The 14809-nt window shown below is 43.6% G+C and overlaps 1 protein-coding gene across 1 annotated transcript in view; it reads left to right on the top strand.

Moving 5' to 3' along the window:
• Positions 1–5010: 5010 nt before the first annotated feature.
• The window catches only part of EZR (ezrin), a 37390-nt gene continuing 27591 nt past the window's right edge, over positions 5011–14809 (top strand). The window contains exon 1 of the mRNA XM_074818876.1: positions 5011–5311. Coding sequence (XP_074674977.1) covers positions 5300–5311 — 12 coding nt within the window. The 5' untranslated portion in view covers positions 5011–5299. The remainder of the gene's footprint in view (positions 5312–14809) is intronic.

The following is a 14809-nucleotide window of genomic DNA, read 5'->3' as shown; positions in this document are numbered from 1 at the left end:
CACATGCATGTTTAAACCTGCCTTTACTTTGAGTAATATTTTATCTATATTTTACCTATCGCTGAGTCTTGCCTTCCTGATGCATTGTAAGTGATTTCTCAGTCTCAGTGTACTCAAAATGTAAATGCCAAATTACATTTTGTTTCAGTCCAAAAGAAGATTTTATTGAGCTCCTTCCATCACTCCCTGTGAAAGTTTCCTGTGGAAGAGTGAAGAATGTGTTACTAGAGTTGTTACTAAGACAACTCTCATGGGAACTGAAAGCAAACTGGCCTTGGGACTTTTCAGAATTTTTGCTGAGGAGAAGAAACATATTCATAATCTTCCTTTAAGCTTTTCTCTCTTTTTATGATGGGTAAGAACAAACCAGATAAAAGCCTGAAGTATTGTCTGCCTTTTTCCTTCTTACCACATTTTAAAATAATCCTTCATAAACTTCATTATATATATATTTCTTCATAACCTAGCATGTTTCCAATAGGGCTTCATGATGATCAAACAGAAGGTCAGGTAATCCCAAGGAATACTTGGGAATGCAGCTGGAAAATAAAATGAATGCAAAGATAAGGGTCTTCCAGTAACCACTAGCTTGTTTAATGAGGTTTATTTCCAGGCCTGAACCCACCTAACCATCTGTTAGTACAAAAAAACCACTTGTGGGAACCCACACTTACTGGAAAAAAACATTGACTGAACTTGGCAGCAGCTTCTCATTTAGGAACAACCGAAAATGAGGCACAAGCTTTGCGCTCTTTTACCTCGTATATCCCCTTCAAAAGAAATCCAGAGGATGTCAACAGTGCTTTTGTCAATAGATGCTGGTGCACTGTGACCTGAATTCATCAGGTTTTCAATAAGCTCAGCATGGGTAGTGGGGAAGCAGCTCGTGGAACTAGAACTCTCCATGCCCTTGGTCACTCTTCCTGAAGTCTGACATTTCAGGAATTATAATGCCAAAATTTCAGAAACTACAATGGGGAATAAGCCGCCTATGCAGTCATGCACAATGAAAAGGAAGCTATTGTCAATAATACTGTATGGTTCTTTTTCCTCCTACAGCTCTGCCAATTGACAAAGAAAATCACCTTTTTGACTGTCCTAGATGAGAGCAAATCTCATTAAATCTAAACAACACGTCTCAGAATATGGCATCCTTTCTTTTAACTACTATACTGAATGTTCTTTCTTTTACCTGCTATTCTACATGCACAGTCTGTGAGTTGTCAAGAGGACAGAGTTAGTTACTATAGATTTCCAGTTAGTAAAAAAGCCCCGAAGTAAAACTGCAAACAAACCAGCAGAGATGCTGCAAAAGTCTTCCAGCTATGCCCTGCCGAATCTGGATGAAGCTTTCTATATGGAGAAAGGCAGTTCAGGTCTGCCTCTTGTTGAGATTATTGATTTTGTGTGAGAAACCAAGAACAGTGTTTTCAGGGCACAAGATTCCATGTTTCGCAGTTCCAGGATGATCTGGTTTAGGATGTTTTATGTTGACTAAAAATTGTCTGGCACCAAGCCTGTTAAGCAAAAGCTGCTTTATAGCGATAGGACTTGCTTGAGAAAATTCTGGCAGATACTGGAATTCATAAATGTTTTACATCAAGTTGGAATGTTATTACAGATTAAAGAAGAACAGGAAAATTAAATGGGTCTTCTCTTTAAAACAGGGAAGGCAGGATAGATGAGGATGACATAGTTTGGTTAGGGGTCAGTAAGGTACAGGAACTGTTACAGAGAAGAAAACAGAAACTGGGTTCTGCTACTGACCTGCTGAGCAATTGAGATCCTTTCATCACCTCCTCTGCCTTAGTAATTCCTGTAAATTGTTAGTAATGCTATCCTCTTAATAAAGCAGGCTAAGAATAAGTGCTGGATCAGAGCAAATCTTAATCCTGTAACTTAAAGGCTTCATTTTGATTTGGGTCTTATGCTTAATTGTGAGGTCTGACTGAAGATGCTGTAACTGCAAGTGGCTATAAAAGCTCTCTCTTGCTTAGCTAATGCCTAAATCTAGAAGTAAACAAGTTCCATAGATTTTTCATGTGAAAATTTTCCCAGCTTCTACATTTGTATCTGGCTTTTTCATATTTGTATTTCTGCACCAGGCTGTCTTGATGGGGGTTGATTGCTTTGCGCCCATTTCATGCCCGCTCCAGTATTCCCTCACCCAGACTCCAAAGGGGACAGTCTGTAAGCATTCTTAGATGCTACTTATCAGTACTATACACGGTGCCTATGCTCCAAAAATCCAATATGCTGACTCTCAGGACACTCTCAGGAAAACCAGGGAACCGAGGGCTTTCACCCACCCCTCTGGAGGAGAGGATAGCTAGATTTGTTTGCGTCTGCAAAGGATGAGTAGGCTTCTGTATAAAAGGGAAGAAGGGGCTGGCATTACATACCTTCCCATCTTTCTGGGGAGGAGGTGGGGAGAGAAATATAAAGGAAGGAGCTCAGGACCCAGCTGTAGAAGAGAGTTTCGTACTGTCACAAAGACACCTTGTTACCCCACCTAACCGAGTGTTTAATAAGGCACCGTGCTCTGCAGGCAAGAGGGTTTGAAAACACATGTAGCAGAAGGCGAAAGCCCGAGAAGGAGGCAAAGGGTCTAACCGATACTCCAAGGTGGCAGTTGTTCTGGTTCCTTCCACAGAAGACAATTCTTCCTGTGTAAGCTCAATATGTTCATGGTGGTTGGTTTTGGGTGGAGTGGTGTTGAGTAAGCTGGTAGTTATGGATACCATTGATGTATCTGCCTTTCCCCATGTATTGCAGGTGATTGTGGGAGAATGGCACAAGGTTATGTGCTGTGGCAAACAGGAACCTAAAGATTGTATGTTGCCACATTTAATTATTAGTCACCTAAATTCCTTTTGCCTCTAGGTCTAAATCAGGGGTTTAAGCCTGAATATATAACTAACATATGGAAACAAATACTTACCTGACTGATTCAAGACATTGAAGGGATTATGATCTATTAAATGAGGCATCACTCCGACATGGAATCACTCCAACATGGAGCCTCAGGGTGATGGTCTCTGAGCCCACATTTGGGCTACGGACAGGAAAGGATTTTGGGAATGGAAATCTCCCAGGATGGAAATGGGCTTCCCATTAGATCTGTGCAATACCCCATTTCTAGGGTATGCAGACACACACACTTGTTTTGGCTTTCCTCTTTCCAAACACAGTTCAGATCTGGATTTTAAGACTAGGGAATGAAAATCTCTTATCTCTATCCTTTTTTACCCACAAAAAAATCCACAAATGCCACTTCAGGTTCTGAGTGAGAGCTGCAAAAGCCGGGTTCTTACAGCATGCCTTACTTGGAACAGTTGTTCCTTGTGTTTGGCAGCCTGTCCAAAATACTGTGATAATCTGGTTTGGTCTATCTCCAGTATCAACCTACTGAGTAAGGCATGAATCCCAGCATAAATTTATTGCTTAAGAGAAGAGCATAGAAAGTCTCCTCACAAATCATATTTTGTTAAATTAACCTGATCCAAGTACATCTCAGTGGAATTGTTTCATCTGAAAACGAAGGCCCTACCTGTTTCTCAAAGATCCTATGTTTGATCCCATGGCCCTTTTCTTGGAAGCTGTTCAGCTTGGACTACTCTCACCTGCTGTTGCAAGCTGCCACCCCTATGGCTCTGTTTCAACGGTAAAGCCTCCTCTAATCCCTGAGGATCATGCAACAGGAAAGGAATATAACCGTGAAATCTCTCAGCCTCTGACTTGGCTCCCTTCCCCTTTCTCTCACAGACCTGACACAGTAATGATTATTTTAATGTGACACTTACCCATTGCTGCCTAGTGGACTCTGTGAGGGAAGACACCATTTGGATCTCCTGCAATGCAGGACCTGTATTGTTAGGGCTGTCCTTTTTGGTACCATCCCTTGATATTTCCCAGGCCCTCTGCTGCCCTATATACTTTCCATTTAGCAGGCTGTTATTCGCCTTGTTGTATGCCTCCCTGTTCCCATCCTATGCCTTTTCTGACTGAACAGCCAGACGCTGCTTGAAGTGGGGCTGTTGCAGACAGCAGCCTGGGTACAGGCTGCACGATTTCCTTCATCTCACAGCTCAGCGACATGCCATTGCTGGCACGGCGGAAGAGCCGTGTCCCACAGGCCGTTGCCCATGACTATGTAAATACAATGTGCTCTTGCGCCCAGCCAAGCGAGGAGATGCTGTGGGAGGCCAGCAGCTCCTGCAGAGCTGACAGACACTTTATCTGCAGGAGTGCATTCATGGATGAACAAGGAGAAGGAACAAGAGGCAGAGACACAGACTTTGTCATCTTTGTATGCCTATAAATTGTTAGGCTGCTTGCATGATCTTTTTGGGGGGTTGATGAAAGGATCAGGGCCAACTGAAGTGTACTCTTTGCTTTGTAGTTTCTGAGTTTAGATGGATTTTACAACTTGTCTCTTGCTGCCATTGCTGAAAATGTGCTTTAATGCACAAAGCGATCCTGTGTTTTGTTAAGCGCTCCTATCTGCCGCCTTTGGACTTCAAGGAACACAGCGACCATCACGGCCTGGCCATAAAGCCCAGGAAGCGCCATTGCCCACCATTACAAGAAACACTAACTCGTTCCGTAGGCTGGGGGCAGGGGCTGAGCCCACGCCCGGCAGCCCTCCCTCTGACTCCTCTCCTTCCCGAGCCCTCCGCCGCCGTGGGAAACGCCGTCCCCGCCGCCCCGGGCCGGGCCCTGCCCGCTGGGCGCCGTTGGGTCCCCGCCGCGGCTGGCGGCCGGGGCAGGTGCGGGCGTGGCGGCGGCGCTCGCCCCGGCCGCCATGTTGCGGCGGGTGTGAGGGTCTCCCCGCGGGGGGCTCTCGGGTGAGGGGCACGAAGAAGAGGCGGCGCAGGGGTGCCCCCCGCACCTGTTGCCCGACGGTTGGCGGGCGGTGCCGCCCACCTCTCACCCCGCGGGGGCGGCTGAGGGCTCCAGGCCCGGGTACCCCCTGCGCTCCGGTGGGGAGGGGCGGAGCGTGTGGGGGTGTCGAGGCGAGGCCGGCGGGGGTGCCCGGCGGCTGGGCGAGGCCGGTCCCGCGTTCGGAAAGCGCCGGGGGGAGCGGCGGGTAATGGCCGGCGGCGGTGAGTCACCGCCGCGGCCCCACCTGCGTACTTAACTGCCGCCGGGCGGCTGGCGCCGCACTCGTGGGCTGCGCTGCCGCCGTGGCCGGGAGCGGCTCCTTCTTCCTCCTCCTCACAGGACGCTCGGCTGAGGCGAGGCAGCCGCTGCGTGAACGTTTGTCTCGGGAGTAGGAGACGTACCAGCAGCCCTGAAAATGCCGAAGCCGGTAAGCGGGGTACGGGGAGCGGGGGGAGGCGCTCTGCGGGGCCGCTCTGGAGCCCGCCCGGTGCCGGCCGTTAGGGGCTGCCCCGGGGCGGGCACCTCCCGGGGTCGCGGCGTGGGCTTTTGGCGGGGTCCTGCCGCCTCCGTGCGGGCTGAGCCCAAGTCCCTGCCGCGGCCCAACCTGCCCGGGCCGGGGTTTTTCGGCCAGGGCGGCCGCAGGAGTTCCCCGCGGTACCTCCGGCTCACTCAGGCGTTCCAGAAGCACATAAGCGGCGACTAATTTAAGCCGGAGGAGCAACTAAGAGCGGCTTGGTCAAGGCGCTGAGTGCGCCCGCGGAGCGGTGCCGGGCGGGACGGAGCCGCCGCGGGTGGGCTGGAGGGGCGCCGCTCCCCCGCCCCGCCGCCGGGAGCCGGGGAAGGAGCCTCGGGAGCCCTGCTTGAGAGGTGGATTACCGCGTCTTCTGCAATACTCCCGTCCTGGAAACGTACCGACCTCCCGAGCAACTGTTACAAGAAGAGCTTTTGCCACACTCCCTCTTAAAGAGAGATGGCAGGGCTGCCCTGCCTTCCATTTAGTATTTGCACGGCCCATGTATTTATCTGCAGGAGACATGTATGTGTCTGTAAACATCGGAGAAACTTCTTTCCCCCTTACTTTGTCATCTAAAAACTAAATGCCAGGGACTCTTAATGAAGTTCTCCACAGTAAGAACTTTACCAGTCATTATCAAAAACCTGTTTTTTCTTTTTGTCTTTTTTTGGTGTTTGTTTTTTTTTTTTTTTTAAATTGAACAAATTTGGCTAGCTTTTCCACTCCGACTTCTTTTTTCTTTACACCACCACTGCCCCCCGATCTTCTAGTGGGTTTTTGCTTGTTCTGTTTTAAAGTCTGCTACTACCCTGCTAGTTAGAAAGGAGAATTTCCTTGAGGAACCAATTGCCTAGTGCAAAGCTTTGGGCGGTTATTGGAGCAGACACACTTTTGAACTCTGAAGAGCATAATCGGAACAGATTTGTTGCTATCTATTCTCAATAGAGGCAATATTTCTTAAAGTGTAGTGAAGAACTTATGTATTAGCTACATGCTATGAAATGGGAGTAAACAAGCTTATCTTCATGGTAATAAGCAATTGATGTTTTACCATCATAACATCAAAGTTAGTTTAACTTTTTTTTTTGTCAAAAAAGGAGTGCTTAGGTTAATTTACATTGCAGTTTCTGTAAACCTACAAAAAAAAAAGTGATTAATTCTTTTAAGAACTGCTAAATCTTCAGTCTCCTGGGTGTATTTCCTCAGTAGGAGGAGATATATTACTGCATATAAAAATGTATGCTGAAAGGACCCTTCTGCAACTGGGGGAGCAAATACATAATTTACAAAGTATGGATATAAAAGGTTGTGTGTGAATGATCTCTCTGACTTATTAGCCACTTGCTAATTACAGAGTGCTTTCTCGAAATACTCTGGTCAATAATCTGAAATCTGGTTTAGGACTAAGTCGTACTGGAAGCTGTGGATAGGTGTGGAAAAACTCTTTAATCTCTTAAAAAAAAAAATACAGCAGTGTTCATCCTTTTACGTGGCATGGCTGTGTTCATATTCCCTCATAGATGGTGATTTTTGTATGTTTCTTGACTGACTAGCTAGTGAATACCAAAGGTGGATGGTGTAAACCACCTTCCACTGGGGAAGGACAGTTGTACTGTAATGATTTCTGAGACGTGACCTACTGGCTGGGATTTATGTAGAAGACTCTCAATAGTTTGTACAATATAAGCACTTTAAAAAAAAAAATAATCTGCTGTTCAGTAGGGCTAACTGCCACCTTACTGTAAACTAAAAAGAGGAATTTTATAGAGGTTATTTTAGCAAAACACACTGTTTGGTCTGACTGCTTCAGACTGAGACTGGATTTGGATCCTTCCCAACTCAACTCATTTGGTCTTAATACAGCTAAAGAGGATTCCTGTCAGTTTGCAGGGAGCAGGGGGAGAGGATGTAAAGCTGTCACTCCAGAGGCAGAACTGTGCTCAGGACAAACGTGACAACAGCCTTTGGCATGCATGAGGAATGATAGCATGAACTCTTGGGATGCACAAGGAAGCAGTTTTAGTTTCTGATGGCTATTTGACATGGATACTACATATTTATTACGTATGCTTGTTTACATGTGTCTTGTCTGCATGCTGTAAGTAAATATGATGTTGCTTGGCAGACTTTGTGCTGCTATGGGTGAAGTTTGACACACTGGTTATCAGTTGTTTTTACAAGTGGAGATTAAGGTGACAGAAAGCAAAATTTTAGCACCCTCCCAAGTTAAACCTTTATATGAAACTTTTGTTTTAACAAAAATTGCACATGCATACACAAAGCTTACAGATCATGTTTGTAATTTATTCTTTCACAGTAAACAAATAGTAAGTCCATTAACACTAGAGCTTTAATGATTTTGTATTTTAATTGAGTACCAAAGTGAAGCGCTAGAAAGCCAACTGTATTCCACATTCTGTGGTAATGTTTAATCACAATTATTGGATCTGATGCATGTTTACAGTGCTCAGAATAAATTTTAGTAACAGCTCAGAAAATAATTCTGAAATAAATATACTTGTTAATACAGGCAAGTGTTATTTATAATTTAACAGGGACATTTTGCCATGTGTAACAGTTACAAAGTAACGAGATCTCTCTGAGGTAAGCTATAAATATATAACTTGTACCCAGTTCATAAGGGTTTATGGCTGGGAGTTCATCAACAGCTCAGATACATAATTTCCATCTAGTCTGTACAGCGGTTCATTAGGCTTCACAGGTGGTGAATCATTACGTCAGGAAATGCAAGAGATGTCATCTTGTCCAAATCTTGCCGTGTTATCTGGAAACAAGTGAAATGCTAAATAAACTTATTTGCCCAGCCTTGCATCTTTTCATAACTGGAGCGTCTGTGCGCTCTCTGTGTTTTTCCTACATGCATGTTACTAGTTTATTTCTGTTTGACTTGCTGAATGGATGTTGTTTTAGCTGAATTGTATCCTTTTGCAAAACAAACCAATCTAATAAATTGTAGCTAGAACAGCATGTCTACGGACTAATGAACCTTACTTACTGAAGGAGGAGGAAATGTGATCTCTGGTCTATAGACCTGTTAATTTGATCTGACCTACCAGCATTCTCTGTTACTTTATTGAAGGTGGATTTTTTTTTTTTTGTTTGTTTCCTCTTGGGGAGAAAAAGCTTCACAAGAAATGAAGTCAGCTTTGCAGTAGAACATTTGATGTAGTGTCACACAAGAACTTTTAAAACTTGTGTGCCTATATATAAAACTGTGTAAAGAGAGGACAGTAGTAAATGCAGCCTAACAGCTTCTGGTGCTAAAGAAAAAATACAAGTGAAAAATATCCAGAGGCACCATTTTTTAATGCCTTTACTAATGGCCTGTGGTTGGAAAGCTGACCATACTAACAAAATCTGCTAATGCCGTGCTGTTGAGGGGAAGGTGTTACTGATGCAGAGGGCCATCGTATAAAGGGGATTGAAGGACTGGGGTAATAAGGTCCCATGGCAATAGTTAAACTTGGAGGGGTGGGGGAAGAAGGTCCTTCACTGCATAGGTTACAAGGATATGGATTAATCAGTGGTAGTATGACTGTCTTGTTGTCCATGTCATCTGCAATGCATAGGGTTTCTCTAACAGAAAGCATTAATAGAAGGTGCTTGTGAGATCTTTCCTTGAATATAGGTTGCACTTACCTCTGTCCAGGAGAGACAAATTCAAAGCAGAATCTAGAGAAGGGTTTTGGGATGACTAGAGGCAGAAAGCCACCTCACGATAAGAGTGCTTGGCTAGTTTAGCCTGGTAGAATTAAACAAGTTACCTCTTCCTTCACCTGTATAAAATGTAAGGAGGGGTTTAAAAGCCAAAGAGGAGGAAGAAATGCTTTAAGCAGAATTTGTGGTTTAAGAGACTTTTAAACATTAGAGCAGTTATGTGTGTGTGGTGGGGTTTTTTTTCCCCTCCTTGTTTGTCTTATTAGGAGACTATTCCAAGACCTAACATCTCTGAAGATAAAGTTTGACAAGGACACAATTTAATACTGCTGCCTGTAGGAGTGGGCAATTGGAACTGATGACTCAAAAGGTTTTTCCCAGCCCTGTGTTAATAATGTGCTAGTGTGTGCGAAGCATTAAGTGGTTAGACAAGTCCTTCATACCTGTTTGATGTTGAATATACATGAATTCTGAAAAAAGAACTTGAAGACAGCATGCAAGTCTTCTGCCAGACCTTTAGCTGTCTGTCATGGCATTAAAATTCAACAAGTTTATGATAAGTCAGTCCAAAGAGATCCAAGTGTAGTGACAGGAATTTATTCTAAATACAAATAATTAATAATAATAATTGTTCCCAGATCTTTCCAATTTATTCTTGACTGTGTATCTTCTAACTGCACAAAGTTTTATGTTTGAGTTCTTCACAGCAGATTGCTATAATTGGACTGAAATAAATATTTTTTTCATATCCTTAAGTGCTTGTAATTAATTAATACTCAACTTACGGGTAGCTATAGATTTAGTCAGGAATAAAATTTTATCCTTTCCTGGTAAGCACCATTTGCAGTACATAAGATGATATGGGGTATGGTGTACTTGATACCAGGAGGTGTATACTCTGGTGCAAAATGGAAATGTAAGGAAGCTTCCATTTGCCAAATACGAGAACTCCCACTCATAGCTGCAAAAGGAAGGTGGAGGATTCTATTAATAGTAAATTTGAGTGCTTCACAGATGACAAAAGTTATAAGAGAATGAGCTCACAATTGCGCCGAAAACCTGAATTACCACATGAGCTGAGTAAGCATTTCTGAGTGCAGTTTGTTCTGGGATGTTAGCTTCTGCAGAGAAACCGAGAGAGTTAACTGTTATGTTAGTCACTACTTAAAGAATTTCTTAGCCTTCTTAAAGGGCAGAGGGAGGGAGATAAGCCTTCCTGTTCTTCTCCCTCCCTCCGCCCACGTGAACGTCTTCCTCTGTCCATGAGAAAAAAGCTGTGGTACGTCAGGACTTTTTGAGAATAAGACTTCTTGATGACCACTGAAGATTCCTGCATCAGTGTCGTTCTTGTTTGGCACTCTCTGTCCAAAGAGCTTTATGCACACCGTAAATCCCATAATCACTCAGTTGACCTTGAAGGAAGGCAATGCTGCCTAAGATCACTGAACCACACTGCACACTGTGTTAAGTAATGTATTTTAGGTGTGTTGTGTGCTTGCTTTGAAGCCTGGTTTCAGCATTAGATAACATTTAGCCTGTGAGCTGAGACATACATTTCTTTGCAGAAGCAACTGAAGTCTCTGGGTTTTACTGAGCAGTGTATGGGATCCTTTCCCCTAGGAAAGGGAGAAAGTTGTTGCTATGTGAGGCTGGAAACAAGGTATAGCTCAGTGTAACAGCTAACCCTATTGCTTCCATATTGCTCATTTGGTCAGATCGAGATTTTTGTCTCTTTCTAGTTCCTACTTCATAGTGGGGAAAAATCACCTGACTTCTCTGCATCTGCTCTCATCTTTGAGAGAGCATGAGTAGCAGCCATGTGCTCAACTGGGACTGATGAGCACCTGGTATACTGTCAGCTGTCAGTTAAAAATCCTGAGTCTAAGAATTAAAAAAGCAGGACTCTCATCTTCTATTTGAGTAAGTAAGAGAAACTGCTTGATGACCATGGACTTGTATTTGGCTACCTACTGTGTAGGCTCAATGGAAGAGGTGCTGGCACAGGCCCTAGGCAAGGTCTGTAGCCTTCTGCTAGCGTTGAGAAGGGAGTATGGAATTGCCCTGTCTGAGAGAAGGTTATTGTGCGCTTGCTTCTCCCCCCCACTTTCATGAGCAAGTGCTCTAGCTGTTGTGTAATACTCAGAGGCATCACTATCACCATCTCTTCCTCTCTTGATTTTGCATGAAAGCATGCATGTTTGCTGTGGTTGTTCTAACCTCTGTGTGGAATGTGTGCGAGAGGCTCCTCTGGAGATGTGAGTGGATGGACAGCTGGTTGATGAATCTTGAGCAGGCTTATGAAATGGGTCTAGAGTGGCTCAGTTCTGTTAAGAGACCACTGTTCTGCAGATGCATGGAGCAGATCTGTGAGCTGCCTGCTACCTGAAGAAGTAGAGATTAAAGAATCTCACATTTGTACTAGGGTGCCTGAGTTTAGCCTGTGTAGCCCAATAGAGGACTTTGAAGTCTGTACTGTAGGATCTGGGCTTCAGAGTTCTTTGTGGGAACTAAAGTTATTCTTTAACATCTAGCTGAATACACTTTAATTGTGAAAGCTTAGCTTGTTTAACTTTTTGACTTTGTAGAGATAAGTGATTATAGAAAGTTCCTGGTGCATAAAGTATGTGGTGTGAATTGGTGGGTGGATTTGCATAATTGATATTTGGTGATCTCAGTGTGGAAGAGAATAGCTTTCCCCTTTTAAAACTGATACAGCTGTGCAGGCAAATTTTTCAAAGTTGCTTTTCCTGTCCTCACTGTCCTCAGGGTATTCTTTGGGAATCACTGGTGCACATTTGTTTGCCATCACCCTCCTATAGTGAAGGACCTGTGAAGAGTTTCATCTTGGAAGCCCTCAAGCTGTTTTAGGGGTCAGGAAGGGGTATTTTGCTGATCCTCCCAATCACTTTTCATGTATGATCTATAACTTCCCGAGCAATTTCTTTGTGCTTAGGTGACATTCCAAGACTTGCGGTGACCTACCTTTATCTGGGAGCAAATAGTTCCTGTTACATACTGTTCGAAGTACCTTGTTGGGAAGTGTATGTGTTGTAGTGTATTGGATGTAGGTCAGGCTATCTAGCTATCGGAGGTGAGCACATCACATAGTCCCACTCATAAATTTCACAAATGCCATGTGGTACATTCCACCAAAGTCCATAAGGTAAAATGAAAGAGGCTGATTATGGAACAGTTCAAGCAGAAGGGGTAGGGTATCAAATTAATAAATCCCTCTTTGACAAATGAATTTGTATCTAGAATGCAGAATTAACATGCATCATTACTGGGGCTTGTGTGACTTGTTACACAGCTATTTCTCCTTAAGTAAATGGAGTTCATGTTCATTCTGCACTTTGACTTCTATAAGAACATGGCTGGCCTTACTCTAGGTCAGGCAGAAAACCCCTGTAGCCTAATAGTATACCTCTGATGTTGGCCAAAAGCTGATGCCTGCAAAAGAGTATTTCAAAGATATGCACCATTGCTTTCCTCTGAGCTGCTGAGGTATTGGAGGCTGAAAGTTCCTATATAATGAGTTACTAAATGGATTTCTGTGAACTTGTCCAGTGTCCCCTTGAAACCATGTGAACTCCAGCATCCACAGTATGCTTTAACAAAGGCTGTCCTAGATAACCTTCATGTTGTTTGAAAAGTTATCTACAAAACTCCTTGCTACAGCACTGTTTGAAAAACTTTTTTCTGGTTCAGTGTTGATGCCCTGTAGTTACTCTGTTGGTAGAGCAATGAACATGTAGTCCTTGTCCACCCTGTCCATGTAACTCATGAATTTATATGCTCTTATGTCCTAGCCTCAGTTAATGTTCTTCCACAGAGAAGTCCTAACTAGCTTAGTTGATCCTTGCATGAAAATTATTCCATGCCTTTGAACATCCTTGAGCTTCTTCCAGTTCACATCTGAAGAAGATATTGCTTTGCATCCTGTGATGTCGCCATCTGGGAAGAGTACAGTTGTTGAGGACACTTCTACAGCAGTTGATTCTTGATACCCTTAAACTCTCAGGGCATAATTGTGTGAGAGAGTAAGTCATAGACTCTCTTTGTGTTCATACAGCCCACCCTGCTCCAATATAATGTGCTGCTCTTCCACCTCAGAGGAGCAATCATATTTTGTACTAGTATTGTTCATAGAGGGTCTATTGAAAGTGTTGAGAGCTGTGTCCTGTCAGGCTGTTGCCTGGTCACAGCTGAGTATCTGTCAGACTTTTGACTATTTGGAATGGCTCTGGGTTTTCCATGCACATACCTCTTTAGAAGCTATGCCTTTGCATAAACACTGGAATAAAAGGCACCAGTACTGGTGCTTGGATTCAGGAGCAGCTCTGAGGCTATTATAGCTTTTGTTTAGATTATTCATGCCTTCAGACCCTGCCCCTGTTTGTTGTGACTTGGTACTGTGGAGTTCAGCCTTTGCATAAATTGTTGTGTGCCTGTCGTTTCCAAATGAGAAAGCCAAGCAGAGATGCGAAATGGTGTTTGTGTTCTGGATCAAGTCTATAAGATACTCATTTTTTTATTTTCCCTTGCGGGGATTGCAGAAGGATAATACTTTATGTAGCTGATTCACATAAATATTGGAGATGTTAAATTGTTTAAAAGACTCTGAAATTGTAATGGAACTTGAGGTCTTACACCTTTATAATATCTGAACTTGGCCCCATGCTGATCTTTCTGATGGAAGACCACAAAAGATGATCTGATTTGTTCTGGACTCTGAGTGACTTCTTGAAATAAAGCTTATTTGAGGATTGGTTGTGCGGCTTTAAACTTTGTGTGTAAAGCCTTAGTCTTGCAACTTCATTATGATTAATTAAATGCAACAGCTGTCATTATAAAACAGTCTGTGTATGAAGGAGTTTGATCCAGTGGCCTGTAGCTTCCCTCTGTATTTATCCTTTAGGTACAAAGAACCTATTGTTGCTGTAGTCTGTGTTCCTAAATCCTAAATTTGTCCCTGTTGAGGGCAAATGGCTCATCCAAGCAGCAGTGCTCTGCTGAGCCTGCTGTCACTGCCTGTGTGTTCCTTCTTTAAAGAACAGACTGCTGCTTGTACACACATACTCTGACAATGCTAATGGAGTATTACACAGCATTGGAGAGTCTTTGAAGTGAATGTTTCAACAGAACACCATAGACCCTCCTGCTGCTTCCAAACATTGTGTTCAGAGTAAACCATTCCTATATCCATCACAGAAAGTGAGAGAAAGTGTTTCGTATGAAAAACATCTGGGCTGCCTTTCAGGCTTAAACTGCATTGCTTTGTGTATTACCAGAACATAAATTGTCCATAGGTAAATTTTTATATTTAAAAAAAAAATAATTAAATTTTAGAAAGGCTTCTGCCTCTCAATTTTTCAAATTCTTCATAACTCAAGACAGAATGATGCAGTTTGCTTGTTAGGAAAGAGTTGGGGAAACTTTGGTGGGTGGAGAAAGATTTTCCTCTGGGAAGAGTACTTGCTTGGTTTTACTGTTTCACTGAGCAACTAATGTTAACTGTACAGAGCTGACCAGAGGTGGAGAGTGCTGGAAGTCTGGCTGAGGCCTAGGCATTTGGGAACCAGGGCCGTGGGAGATGCAGTATCGCGTGCACTTGCCACACCTACATTGAAATCTTCCTGATCTTCTGGCATGCAGAGTGTTATTGCTTGACCAAAGATAAAGAACAGAATTACAGCCACGGCTGCTTCTCAGCTTTTCACGCAGATGTCTGCT

This window comes from Strix aluco, chromosome 3 (assembly GCF_031877795.1).
Source record: "Strix aluco isolate bStrAlu1 chromosome 3, bStrAlu1.hap1, whole genome shotgun sequence".
In the NCBI taxonomy this organism is placed as follows: Eukaryota; Metazoa; Chordata; class Aves; order Strigiformes; family Strigidae; genus Strix; species Strix aluco.
This window is presented reverse-complemented; position numbering and strand designations above follow the sequence as displayed.